Here is a 14,616-nt window from a genome sequence, read left to right as displayed (position 1 = left end):
AAAACCCTCAAATATAATATAAAAACAATAAACATATATGTAATATATCTTAATAAAAAAAAAAAAAAATTGAACATAGTCCAGTCAGCTCATCAACTCATCATCAAGAAAGTATAGCACAAGTTCTTCTCTTTAACTGTGATATGATATTCAGGATGGATGGACAGACAGGCAGACAGACAAACAGACAGATAGGCGGCCAATTGGGTGAACATATGACCTGAAAACTAAGGCCCCATTTACAATGAAGGGATGGGCCGAGCCCGAGCTGAGCCCAGGCTGAGTCCGGCCTCAATTGCAGTACTCAGCCCCGCAATTCTGTCTGTTTACAGTGGAGGGCTCGGCCCAGGCTATCAACTCAAACCTTTCAATATTTTGTCATAGTGGCGCTGTGCTTGTAAAACAAACAATTATTACTGGGAGTGTGCCAGTCGCAATTTGGTACCACATTTGGCCCAATTTGTGTTTACAGTGAGAAAAGGCTGGGCCGAGCCGTGGCCAAGACTACCTCCAGAGCTTCACCAAATGCGCAGCCGATTTTGGTACCGCATTTGGCCTTTTGCGCCTTTACAGTGAAATGAAGGCTGGGCTCGGCAGTGGCTGAGCCCGGCCCTTTCACTCACTGTAGACAGGGTCATAGTTCCTCCAGCACCCTTTCAGTATTAAAGAGGCATAAAATATGTTCACTAATTGCTCTTCATTAGTCACACCAGCTTCATAAACTATATTTTTTTGCAAGTTTGTGAGCTAAATCTGACTGATCACATTTATGTAGGGCACGTATTAATCTCTCATAAGTGAAGTGCTTGCCTTGTTTCCCACGGATATCCACCAATATTTTGAAGAGTCTTTCAGATCCTCGGAGGGCTCTATGTTCATAGTCCAGGTTTTCAACATCTGTTTCCGTGAGACCAAGACTTCTACACAACCTGCCAGTCTTCTTCAGATTCAGACTATAGGCCACCTCCTCGAGACACTCCTCCGCAATTATATCACCTAGCAGAGCAATACAAAAAAGATGCAGGCATACAGAGAGAGAGAGAGAGGAGGGAGAAAGAGGCAGATAGAAAAAGAATTAAGTTTAACAGCCCATGTCAACAAAATCTAAATAGGGTACACCTGTAACATCCAGAACAACCATTTTCCCTGGCCTCCACATTTAAACTCCATTAATTTAAGTCAGGAAAACTGTCAAAATATAGCTTTTTCTTTAATGTCATTTTCTAATTTGATTCACAATCATTAAGTAAATACAGGATTGTACACTGAAATTACAAACTTATTTAGCCCTATTTACTATGAATCAATTTACTACACATAATAACCTTGTTTCATGTTTCATGTTGGAAGAGCAGGGACAGAAATATATATCTGCACAGTGTGAAATCTTATGTGGATCGTATATTTTTGTTTTGTTGCCCATTTTAATAAAAAGCTCAGAGAAACAGTAAAGATTACTTTAATCTCAAAAGTAGAAACATTGGCCCAAAGAATGGAAAGGAGAGCTCACTTGAGCTTCCCTTTGGGTGCATTGGGCAGTGTTTTGGATTTAGATTTAGGGGGGGGGGGGGGGTGGGGGTGTTCAAAGCAGGAAAAGTCTGTGAGAAGCCTGCGTAAGGTGGGTTCAGTAATTTCAGCAGCCCTGAAATAGGGGGTGCTTTCAAAGGAAGAGAGCAAGCATACACATACCCTTAATAATACTACATAAGGGGGTCGGGGCTGTGCATACACTGTAAAGGGGGCAGACTCCCTATCTTGGTTATGGAGCATGTGACAGCAAAGTAAGCACGCATATTGTAAATTTAATGAACAAGACTGCAAAATCAATCATGCAAATTTATGCACAAATTTGTATTTGGGCCTAAATGTTCCTGTACTAGTAGTCCATGGAAATGCTGTTGTTTGTTTGTTTGTCTGTTTTTGGTAAGAAAACTAATTACAACAGGGTCAAACATTGTAAAAACATCAGAAGCAGCTACATGGTGTACATGTATACCCAAGTCATTTTTTGTCGAGCCCACCGGAGGTGAGGGGAGACTAAAGATCGCCTGCGGCGTCTGGCCATCCGTTGTCCGTCAGTCCGTAACGCTACAAAAACTTCAATAACTCTTTACTCTGGGCTTCAATTGCAATCAAACTTCGAGGGAAGAGGGGTCATACAAAGTTTCACATTTTATCATGTATGAAGGTCACCTCAAGGTCAAAGCTCACAGGCAGGGGTCAATGAACTTTAGGGCCACATGTTTTTATGGCCCAATGTTAAGTTTTTATGGCGCGTTTCTATTATAGGTCATAACTTTTGATCCATAACTCCATTTGTGACTAAACTTGGATGGTAGATGCCCCTTGGGGAGTGGATGATTACCACAAGGTCAAAGGTCACAAGTAGGGGTCAACAAACTTTTAGAGCTCAATGTTAAGTTTTTATGACGCATTTCTATTATGGGTCATAACTTTTGATCCATAACTCCATTTGTGACTAATCTTGGATGGTAGATGTCCCTTGGGGAATGGATGGTCACCACAAGGTCAATGGTCACAAGCATGGGTCAACAAACTTTTAGAGCCCAATGTTAAGTTTTTATGGCGAGTTTCTATTATGGGTCATAACTTTTGATCCATACGTACGTTTGTGACCAAACTTGGATATGGTAGATGTCCCTTGGGGAGTGGATGGTCACAAGGTCAAAGGTCACAGGCAGGGGTCAATGAACTTTAAGGGCCCAATGTTAAATTTTTATGGCACGTTTCTTTTTTGCTATAAATTTTTACCCTTTTATATCTCTTTATCTGTTAAATCTCTTTTTTTGTATATGTTTAAATATCCCATTCGCATACAATTTCTTTAACACGAATGGGTGAGACACATTATGGCACCTGCCTTGTTTTAATTGTCTTGGCAATTTCTATAGTATTTTTCTTTCTTTTTTTCTTTTTTTCTCTTTTTTCATACTTACAACTCTGTTATCTTGGCCTAATCTGTCAATCCTCAAGAAACATCCAAATAGTACAATAGTGGAAAATGGATAGTAAGAAGAATACAGCGAGAGAGAAGAGAAGAGAAAATGAGATGGGGGGGGGGGGGGTGAAAAGGAAACATAGAGCATGATCAATTCTAAAAACCATTCCCCACATTTATTACTGTTCATGTCTGCAAATGATATTTGATATGATTAGATAAATTAACAAGTTTTCTTTTGTTTTCTCTGTTTTCACAGATCATGTAAAAGGTTATAATTTCCATGAAATTATGAACAAAGGAAATAAAACTTATCGATAAGAACTTGAAGTACAATGCAGATGCATTACTGAAAAAGAGTGAGAAAAAAAGAACCGTAAAAACTTACTGTGACCTTGACATTTATAATTCGCACACATATTCCAGGATTGGGAATTCATGATTCACATAATTGAAAAACAGACTTACAAACATTATAAGAGCGATTGTGTGTACCACTGTGTGATGCCCGTGGCATGATAATCGTTATTCTATATTTGTAAAATACCTTGGAAAGGTACCAGAAAATGTGAAAGATTAAAGGGTCAAATATTACAAAAGCTTTGAGGTGAATTTTTTTTTTCTGTTAAGAAATGATCACAGAAGAAGAAAAAACCACACATGGGGTCGGATGCCCCCTCCCCCTCCCCCCCCCCCTTTATTTTAGGGAAAGAGATGATCCTTACTATCAAAACACTCTACTGGCTTCACAAGCTGTACTACTATACAGCACACTGATTGTAATGTAAGAAAGCCATAACAATGTAATGATATCTCTGACCACAATGTAGAAAACAATTACAAAATGGGATTACAAAAGAATTGTGTAGGGGGATAGGATGTTCTTTATCTAATAGAAAAGTCAGAAAAGGCAAAAGTGAAGAAGTTGCATGAGGATGTTGGCCAGGTTCCAATTTAATTAAAGTCATTTCATGAGACAAAAGCTTCCCATTGGAAATGAGGATGTTTTCTCCCCTCCCTACCACCTCTCTTTCTTCACAAGTTCACACTATCAGACTGACAAATAAAGTGAATATTCATACAAGATAGTTTACAAATACAGGCGTACACACTCAATTTTCAAAATACTCCGTATTCGACAGAAACATAAGCTTCATATACAATGTCTCTGTCATCTGCTTAATGGTCCTGTTTACCTTTGGGAGCAGTGATTCAAAAATGTTCAAGATATCACACTTGATGCATACGTGTAGGTCTGCTGTACCACAAAATATCCTACCATATAACATTTTTGTAAAAAAGCCTAACATATAAGGAGATATCAATATTTTTTTTTCTCAATAAACCAAAGTAGAAGGTTTAGTCTGGAAACATTTTTATCATAACTATTGTTCACATTTTGTAAATCATAAAATACTGATCAATTCTACTGATTCAAATTTTTATGATGGTTGTTTCTATCCCTTACTCACATTTGAATAAGAACTATTTCAAAGCACAAATACTGGAGTTTTGTGGGTTTGTTTTCATCTGAAAATGGTAAATTATGCCTTATATGTATAGCAACCATCCAAAGTACTGCATTTGTGTACATATGAAGCACCCTATGGGGGTCCACCCGAACAAGAGATTATCCAGTTCCAAGTATCTCATCAAAACTTGTTTGCCAGTACTTTATATCACAAGGTAACAATTTTGCATAAAAATCAAGGGCAGTTGTGTTTTGTTGTATCAGAAGTTTACATGCATTTATACCAATAGCACCTCAATGCCCTTGCAGGTGGAGGCAGAAAAACACATCTCTATCCCATTTCAAAAGACATTTGTATGGCAAAAATATCACATACCATCATCAAACTCACCTGCCTTCTCTCCAAGTGGTGATGGGGGGTCTCTTGGTTTGTCTGTCTTTGTTTTGGGCAACTTAAAATGTGGCAATTTGAAATGCTTCCTTGTCTGCCCAGCATTCTTCTCATTTTTAGTCTTCTGCTCAGGAGCAGGTTTGTGATGTCTTGGCCCGTCTCTTTTCACATCTTCAGACATGCCATCTCCCTCTCCCTTGTGCAATGTCGTAGGAGTAGTCGCACGTACAGTAGATGGCGCTTCAGATGCTGGTGTAGGTGCATTTGAGGTTGACCCAGCATCGCTACTTTCTCTTTCCTGATCAACTTCGTGAAGATTATCAGGCAGATCATCTTCACCTGGGACCTCAGTAAGTTCACTTTGTTTGCCCATTTCCATTTGATCAGCATCGGAAGCATGCTTTGATGCCGGTACTTTTTCAGCAAACCATTTTTCATCGTCTTCCTCTACAGCACCTGGTTCTGCTTTGCCCGGAGGACTTCCGGACTGTTGATGCAACTCTCTGACTGGAGATTCACCTGGAACTTTTTCAGCAATCCAATCAGGGCCTTCTACAGAGTGTTTTACAGTGTCTGCATTCCCATCCAAGTTATTAGATTCACCTGGAATTTTTTGAGCAATCCACTCATGGTCTTCTATTGAGGGGTTCATTGTCTCTGCATTGCCAGCCAGTTTATCAGCAGCTTGAGATTCTGGATTGACATTGTGCACCTCTGCATGGATAGTCCTGGTAGCATTACTATCATTCCCATTTTGAATGGGCTCTGATTTAGGAGTGATATTCCGCAGCATCATTGTTTCGCTTTTGTCCTCCTCCTCCTTCTTCTGAAGAGCAGTTTTATTTGTCCTTTTTTTCAGCTTGGGTTTATCTTGAACTACAAATCTATCAAGCAGCGACGAGAAGAAGGATGGACTGTACCCTTCATCTGAGGGGCTGGACACAACTGGTCTATTGTCATTGATGTCTGATAGTTCCTGAGGTACAGCAACATACACACTGCCTTCAGGATTATTTCTACGGGATGAATATTGTTGGCGAGAGTCTGCAGTGGCCATTCCATTGTCTGCGAAAGGCAAGTAATAGGCCAAGATACTATTCTTAATAGATAATCGACTCAGAAGTCATTAAGAAATACCCTCTTATGTAAGAGTCTATCAGGGTCTTTTCATCACAACACTTAACAGTTCACAACATGGCATTCTTCTTTACTCGCCTCCACACACTATAATGTACCAATTCTGCTATCAAAAATAGAGAGGTAATGATAAAACTTGACAGTGTTAGGGCACTATAGCCATGTCTAAGTTCTCCATGGCAATCACATGAACCTTCTGATAACCTCTGCATTCCGCCTTTTTTTATCAGAATCCATTTGAAAGAAAATATGGTGATTGAAATAATGTTTTTACCATAATGCTCATCCCAATATGTTATCCTCATTAATTTCCAGACAGCTATGCCAATTGGCAAACAAAGCAGAATAAGGGTTAAATTGAAAAGATGTCAATTTTAACCGTGGGGCTCCACCCAAACTTGGCTCCCCTCCCCCCCCCCCCCATTTACGCAGCCAATTGGGTCATCACTGCCACTGCCATGACTACTTATACCATTTCCTTCTAATATATCCCAAGGACTAAAACAAAATATATCAAAAAATTACCTTCTACTTATTCAGTGGTACAACTATCATTTTTTGTATTGTAGACTATATTGTTACACAGGTAGGGAGGTAAATACCAATACACATAAGGAAAATAATTGGGGTGTTCCCAACTGATAGGTAGGTGGCATGAGGGTCCAATCTATCTTTGACTATCAGCTGTCCATGCATATATCAGTCACAACAAGGAAAAGTAGAAATTACGCGGTGCGTAACATATGTCCCCGCCGGAAGTAGCATTTTGTAACAAAATGTGCAATATAGGTAAAAAATCAAGGTCAAAGGTCAAAGGAGTCAAAGGTCAAAATTCTGTGTAGAAGTTTTGAAGCCCTCACCTAGTGCCATCACATAAAGCAAATGGAATCGAAATTGGGTTAGAAATGGCGAAGGAGTAGCATTTTGTAGCCAATGTACAATATAGGTCAAAAATCAAGGTCAAAGGTCAAAGAAGACAAAGGTCAAAATTCTGTGTAGAAGTTTTGAAGCCCTCACCTAGTGCTATCACATAAAGCAAACGGAATCAAAATCGGGTTAGAAATGGCGAAGGAGTAGCATTCTGTAGCAAAATGTACAATATAGGTCAAAAATCAAGGTCAAAGGTCAAAGAAGTCAAAGGTCAAAATTCTGTGTAGAAGTTTTGAAGCCCTCACCTAGTGCCATCACATAAAGCAAACGGAATTGAAATCGGGTTAGAAATGGCGAAGGAGTAGCATTTTGTAGCAAAATGTACAATATAGGTCAAAAAATCAAGGTCAAAGGTCAAAGAAGTCAAAGGTCAAAATTCTGTGTAGAAGTTTTGAAGCCCTCACCTAGTGTCATCACATAAAGCAAACGGAATTGAAATCGGGTTAGAAATGGCGAAGGAGTAGCATTTTGAAGCAAAATGTACAATATAGGTCAAAGGTCAAGGTCAAAGGTCACGACTGAAATTCTGTGTAGAAGTTTCAAAGCTCCCATGTAGTGCTATCATATAAAGCAAACAGAATCAAAATTGGCTCATAAATGACAGAGAAGTAGCAAATTGAAGATTTTGATCACACACGGACGCACACACGGACACACGGACGGACGGACACACGGACGGACGGACGGACGGACGGACGGACGGACGGACGGACGGACACACGGACACACACACGTACGGAGCCCGTTTCATAGTCCCCTGCTCGAACTCGTTCGGCGGGGACAATAATTATAAAATTTGTGTAAATGATATTTAAACAAGTGTTTCATACCTCCCTTCTTTTTAAACTGCAGGCAGGTACAGATAAGGATGACAAGAAGGATCAGAGCTACCATCCATCCAGTGATGGCAAGAGCTAGGGGAACATTTTCTCCTGTACAGAAAAGGGAACAAGTCAAACAAAACATTAGTTAGATAAATATTTACTCATTTAGAATGTAAGAACCATCACTACCAAATACCTAAGGCATACACTGTTACATCACAAAAACATTTAATTGATTGACACTTTGGCAAAAAATTTCAAATTAGCTGGGCAAGTAAGACACACAGGTACTTGCTCAACGGACTCTCAATGGACTAATGTTTTTTTTTTCTTTTGTTTTTGTTTGTTCTGACAACATATAAGGATGACTATGTTGTATCATCTAACGCAGAATGTAATTATCATTGCTATACTATCGCTTTGCAAGTGGTTACATCCACACCTACGGACAAAATTTCATGCTGCAAGTGAATAGCTAAATGAATGTACTGATAGTATTTGATGCAAACATAGTCAGGATAAAGATAGAACACAATAGTGTATCCAACATTCATTTCTTTTAGATCATTTTCATTTCATTTCATTTTATAAAGATTTACAGCATGGATTTAATGCAAATCAAACAAATTGCATGATAACTATGGCAAGTCGCCATATCATACACAGGATGCAACCTCAACCCATGGAGGACAGTTCGATTTTGCTACAACATGCACTTCCCATAGACGCTTGCCCAAGTATACTCATAACTCATCCTCAACGGGTTAAAACACAAACTTTCATATGATTACCTTTAAAATATATCAACATATGTAATTTTGGTGTCAGCTGTCCCTTCTCCGTCTAACTTTGAATTACTTTACACGATTAGACATGAAAATGCATCAGCTAAAAACCACAAAATCTACATCAGCAACACTGAGACAACAAAGAGTTGTCTAGACAGGTAGGCTTGTCAAAATGCATGGATATCATATCACAGTGAAAATAATTAAACAAAGTAGAAATGGCCCGATGACAAGCATGGGATACTTGAAATAATAATGAGGGCCCAATACTGTAAAACATGATATGTTTGCGGCACGAAATTTTCACGAATTGGAGCCAATGGCCTTTTTCGTGGCATGAAATTTTCGCGAATTGCCACTGGCATTCAATGCATATAGTGTAAACAAGAAATTTTGCGTGCATTTTAATTTCGCAAATCTTGGCGCTCGCGAAATTTGCGAAATCAAAATGCACGCGAACATTCCTCGTCTTACAGTAATCAACTTGTAGTACAGAATAAAAGTTTTAAAAAGTAGTATCATATCAAGTGGTTTACAAAACATATCTATGAATGTTCACCCATTTTATTGATGTTCACTTATATTTACATATGTACATTGTTTTGAAGTCAGGCGGAGTAAGGATCAAGTCCACAGCTGTAGCACACAGTATGAGTAATACTCTAATGAAAGAGAGTGTGGGCTCTTTGCTTTGTTCTGCATGCCTACCACATGCTCTATGCTATGCACAGTTCTTGTGTGTTTCCTCATATTTTGGATCTAGATAGCAAAATAAGGTGTTTAATAACCAGTGAACAATGTCCATACTCCCCTCATGGTCACAAGCCCACACACAATGCACAGATATACACACAAATTCACGCCCACTTGTGCATGACACAGACAAAACATGAGCAGTTCAGCTCAACTTCAGTGTAGTAGATTGTAGCATTATGTGCATTTGTATCAGGGAGGTGTTACACGTACAGTGATAACACTTCATTATCCAGACAAATGCATGTTTGGGTTCTGAAGTATCACAATGGGATATCTGACATTCCTCTGTGTTTGTGGTCATGCTTAGCACCCGTTTTTCAAAAATGAAATCTAGAGACCAAAAAAAGAAAAGAAAAAAGGTTTAGCCATTCTCGTAAGTACAAGCTGTATTTCAACATGTGCAAATTTAAACTAAATTATAGATGTTGTTTAGAACAGAGATTAGAAAAGAGGTAAAACTAATGCACATATTTCTGTTCTCATAATGCCCCAATCGAGATGAAATAAAACTTTGGTCCTTTATTTTATTTTCCACTCATACACAGGGTCCTACATATGCCAAGTGTTGTTTAGGTACCTATAACCCTAAAAGGACCGGGCTTTTTTTGGCTATGCTAAGACCGAGGGAGGGATTAGTCCCCCCCCCCCCCCCCCCCCTCCCAAGATCTCGGCCATCGGTGGTGCGATCGCAATGAAATTTTGCATGCGTGAGACCCACATCATAATCTACAAGATTGTGTCATAAGATTTTTTGAAACAATCAATTACTAATTTTAATTATGCAAATTAACCTCAATATCATATTTTAGCCTAACTAAAAGCATTGAGAGTCTATTTTTTTTTATCTGTAAATCTGTTTTAGCATATTCAACAATTGTTCATCACAAAAACTTCCAAAACTCATTTCAATTCTTACGTATTTCATTGTTTTCAGAATTTCTTATGTATTTCTTTGTTTTTCAACTTTGTTTTTCTTTGTTTTTTATTGGAAATTTTCACTGACCACTTTTCTACCATAATTAGCATAAAAGTAATCAATGAAAGTGATTAATTGTAAAAATAATGAGGTTTTTATGACTTTCATGACAGAGCACTGTTTTCCATAGGAAATGCATACAAAATCACAAAATTGTGCCCGTTATGGGGCGATATTCCATTACAAAAATGGGCGTGGCTTCGCAAGAGTATGCACTGACTTATAAATTTGGTCTCAAAAGTTGTGCGAGACTTGAACAAACAAAGTCAAGAAGCCTTGCGATGAGGCCTTCTCACATTACAGAACTATAGCACAAAACGTCGAGGGGGGGCGGATTCTGCTCCCCGGCCCTTTTAGGGTTAATGGTTCTCAAGACAAGTTTTGTCAAATCAATTATGGACTGACATATTTTAGATGGATGGACAACCAAAAAGATATTGCCATGCCTCCTGCACTACTTTGAGGACAAGGCATAAATACAGTATATTTTTGAACTCGGGGGAATGAGATGAATCCCTACTAGGCCACAATATCCCTGCTGCTGTCTTTACTGTATGTATAGTGTAATACACAGTCTGTAGAAGAAATGCTGGGATCCTTACAAACACCTGTAATGTTATCTTCTTGTAGCATGTACCATTAACAGTCTCTTCCCTGCAGTGCATAAATTCTGTCATCTTTCAATGCAATATTCCTTTCATTTTGACAGCATTGTAAATGTGTTTCAAAGTGCACCTTGCTTATAGGTGCATAGTCCCGGTAGTGTAGATGGCGCTGTTGATACTGCCGATCACCGTTAGCATCGATACGAAGATTACCGAAGTTGAGCTGTCATCAAGAATAAAGTGCGTAGGTGTTGCCAAGAAACGTTGCCTTCGTTGTCTTCTCTGCGCATCACGCAGTCTGTAGTAATGCCAGGGTGCGTGCATATGTGCTTGTTATTATGACATCACAAAAGAAGTTTGCTAAAGCTGTCATCCCCCTCAGCCGAATCATGAGCCGAACTGTGATCCGACCACTGACTACAGTGAATCGGACTTCTTTGGACTCGGGGAAGTGGGCCAAAGCGTAGGTGCCAAAGAGGAGTCGATAGCGTAGGTCTCTATAGGAAACTTGCGCCGTGCGACCGCGTACGCATTTGACTAAAACACCGGGACCATGCACCTTTAATGTCTCTATACATGCTTTTCCATGGTCCTGTTTCATCAAAAAAAATAAAAAATAAAACGATGGCAAAATTGCTGAAGTGGCAAATGACATGGTAACAGCATGACATCAGCTTCCTCATTGGCTGCTGCCATGGGAAATTGCTATACAATTCCAGCAGGACTTGCTATCATGGCATCAGTTATGACATGAGGGTGTTCTGAGCTTGGTTAAAGGAGTAGCTGGAATAACTGCAGTGAGATAAAGTCTCACGCCTGTACCATACCTTTGCTTTTCACATGCTTGGGCTCAACTTTGGTTGTGTTTTCGGTCGGCTTGTCTGACACTACTGCCCCATCAGTGCTTGGCACAATTGCCACCTTCTCGGTTGTCATGGAAACAGGTGATGTTGCAGTGGGGCTGGGAGATGATGTCGGTGGATGAGAGGACGGAGGATGAAAGGAGGTGAGAGTAGTGGAGCTGACATCAGGTGACTTGGTGGTTGGTGTCAGTGGGAGAATGCTTTCACACACTGTGTCCGTCTCATCGGTGCAGTCATGTTTGATTCTCTCATTGGCACCACACTCCGAGCATTCGTGACAGACGGTACATCTGTTGAATTTGCTCTGAAAATATTTCTGGGGGCATGGGTCACATCTGGAGATGCATTAGAGAAAACAAACACAATAATGAATAGTATTAAAAACAATAAAGATTATCTCTTTGTTAATACAGAGAGCACTAGACAAAACATCAGTTATTCTAACAGTTCTTTATAACTTCATCATCAATCAAGACATGCAGCTAGCTTGATACAACTTTCATAGACAGAATAAATATCAAAACACATATCTGGGATCTGTGCCTGTAAAAACTTACCCGATTCAAGTGAATACATGTAGTAATCTAATGGCATTTACTTTATCTCCCTGTGATTACTAATCATCAAGGCTGGCTGAAGTACACTTGGGGCCCATTTCATAAAACTTGTCATCAGTGACAAGTGCCACATTTCTATGACAAATTTGCTCTCAGCCAATCAGATGCAAGGATTTCTGTAGCTTGTCACATCTATGACAAGTTGTCACTGATGACAAGTTTTATGAAACGGGCCCCTGGCCTACAATGCTACAGTTGTTTATAACAAAATGTCAGAATGTGCAGATCACAATGACAATGATGCATACCCGGTAGTTTTGTAACTGAATTGAACAGTCTAGAAATATGTTGATGCAAGCTTCTGGTATTGTTCCTTTTTGGTTCTTTTCTAATTTTATGAAATTCAACATCACCCAAAGTTTTTACAACCATCAAAGTAACAGCTGAAATTACTGGTTCATAATTGGCAGTGGACACTATCACTGAACTATCATGTATAGATGAGGAAAGAAAATACTTGCATTTGCGAGGTGTCCCCGTCTGCACCTATACATTCTGCTATCTTAAGCTGCCCAGGGCTGCATGGGAAGAGGTTGGTGGCACCATTGTCACATTCCTCGTCATAAGTCTGCACCTCTTGCTCAAATTCACATTCCCAAGCCTGAAGGGAATACAATTTATGATCAGAGAATCAAAAACATGCACACACACAGACACAAAAAAATACAATCTAGACCCTGTACTGATTATAAAGAGCGTTAGTGCTCTGTTATTCCATTTTGTTCACTGTCCCATGTCTCAATATTCTTTTTAATAGTCTACCAGTAATTGAGTGAGGAAGATGACAGCAAAATTCCACACCATATCAAAGTTACCTAAAACAAGTGATATCAGACAAATAAAACTGTTGAAGTTTTTAAAAACTTCAAATAGGAAAGCATGGGATATTATTGCTTCACATGTTTTTATACAAAAAAAAAAAAATGATGGTGATAGCAACCAAGTGCAGACAAATTACCTGAAGCATTTTTAAATTTTGTCAAGTTTGGTCATTTATTTTTCAGTTGAATCAGAATGTAAATGCATCATCAGAGTGAGGTACACACCATACATATACATCACTGCAAACAGTAAGGACATATTTTGGAATATATGATTGCATGACGAACAGTTATCACTTAGTTTCTTCAACTCTCAATGAATGACTTGGCTGAAAAGAAAAAAAAAACAACAACAACAAAACACACACACATGCACAAAGGTTGTGGCTGCTTTATGCACATGGAGAAAAATAAGGTGGTTGCCTGACTACAAAGGCAGTCATTACAAAAATTGTATACAATGTCTTTAACACAAAAATTAGGTACGTTCAGACGGTGATCCTAAACCTCGAAGATAGCTAAAAATCTTGAGGACAAGTTCTAGCTATGGGCGCCAACTGTTGCATCCATGGTTGATTTCCTTAATGCAATGATTATTTTTGACGAAAAGACTGATTTCAGGAGGAAATGGCCATTTCGTAAAGAAATAGGCTATGCCACACCTGGGGCCTTATAAAACTTATCCTCGAGGTTAAGGATCACTGTCTGAATGTAACTAGTGTTTCTGGGACAGAGTTTAGAAGTGGTCAGATATAGCCAGATGGTCATTAAGACAGGTTTGACTGTACACACACTTACTTCCACTGCTCTCCTTGGCCGAAGTAGGATTTCTAGGGAAGCACTTGACTGACTACTGGCTGTATCCTGCAGGAATAACAATACACATTCCATGGAAAATTAAAACAAAAACAATATAAATTTATAATGCTGACATGCCCCTACAGAGGGTTATGAAATGCTTTCACATTCAAAATATAATTTAAGGTCACTTGATTTTCTAGAGGAACTGAAACACCATTGTCCTACCTTGTCTTTCATAGCAACTACGTACTAATCACTGAACATATATTGGATTCTAAACATGTTTCAAATAAACATTCACAAACTGTATATATCAGGTGTAAAAGTGGCTATTTTTGTGCAACTGATTTTTTGCGCTCAGCCCGGAAGAAGAGTTTTACATGCTTTTAATTAGGCCAAAAAAAAAAAATGGTTTGTTTGCCCTTCGCGACCGACCGAAAATCACGGAAATTTCGGGTCGCTTTTTTTTTTTCTTTTTTTTTTTTGCTCTTTCAACTTTATTTTTTTCCACAAATTTCATCTTCTACAAATTTGTGAATGGTTTTAAACCCAAAATTATCCATTTTAAGCTAGAGAAAGAATAAAAAAAAGTCTAAAAATGTTTTTTTTTTTTTTATCTCATCGACCCGTCGTAATTGTGTTCGGGCCGCGCGGGTCCACAGGCTACGTTTTATAGC

At 38.9% G+C, this 14,616-nt stretch overlaps 1 protein-coding gene across 1 annotated transcript in view; it reads right to left on the bottom strand.

The window, feature by feature from the left end:
* Nucleotides 1-689: 689 nt before the first annotated feature.
* Nucleotides 690-14,616, bottom strand: part of LOC140238416 (GMP synthase [glutamine-hydrolyzing]-like) — a 104,012-nt gene continuing 90,085 nt past the window's right edge. The window contains exons 15-20 of the mRNA XM_072318322.1: nt 13,937-14,002; nt 12,779-12,918; nt 11,665-12,035; nt 7,719-7,820; nt 4,822-5,886; nt 690-996 (exon numbers count right to left, since the gene is read on the bottom strand). Of these exons, the coding sequence (XP_072174423.1) occupies nt 716-996; nt 4,822-5,886; nt 7,719-7,820; nt 11,665-12,035; nt 12,779-12,918; nt 13,937-14,002 (2,025 nt within the window). The 3' untranslated portion in view covers nt 690-715. The remainder of the gene's footprint in view (nt 997-4,821; nt 5,887-7,718; nt 7,821-11,664; nt 12,036-12,778; nt 12,919-13,936; nt 14,003-14,616) is intronic.

The sequence above is a fragment of the Diadema setosum genome, chromosome 15, assembly GCF_964275005.1.
Source record: "Diadema setosum chromosome 15, eeDiaSeto1, whole genome shotgun sequence".
Lineage (NCBI taxonomy): Eukaryota > Metazoa > Echinodermata > Echinoidea > Diadematoida > Diadematidae > Diadema > Diadema setosum.
The sequence above is the reverse complement of the archived record's forward strand: the minus strand, read 5'-3'. Positions and strand labels throughout refer to the sequence as shown.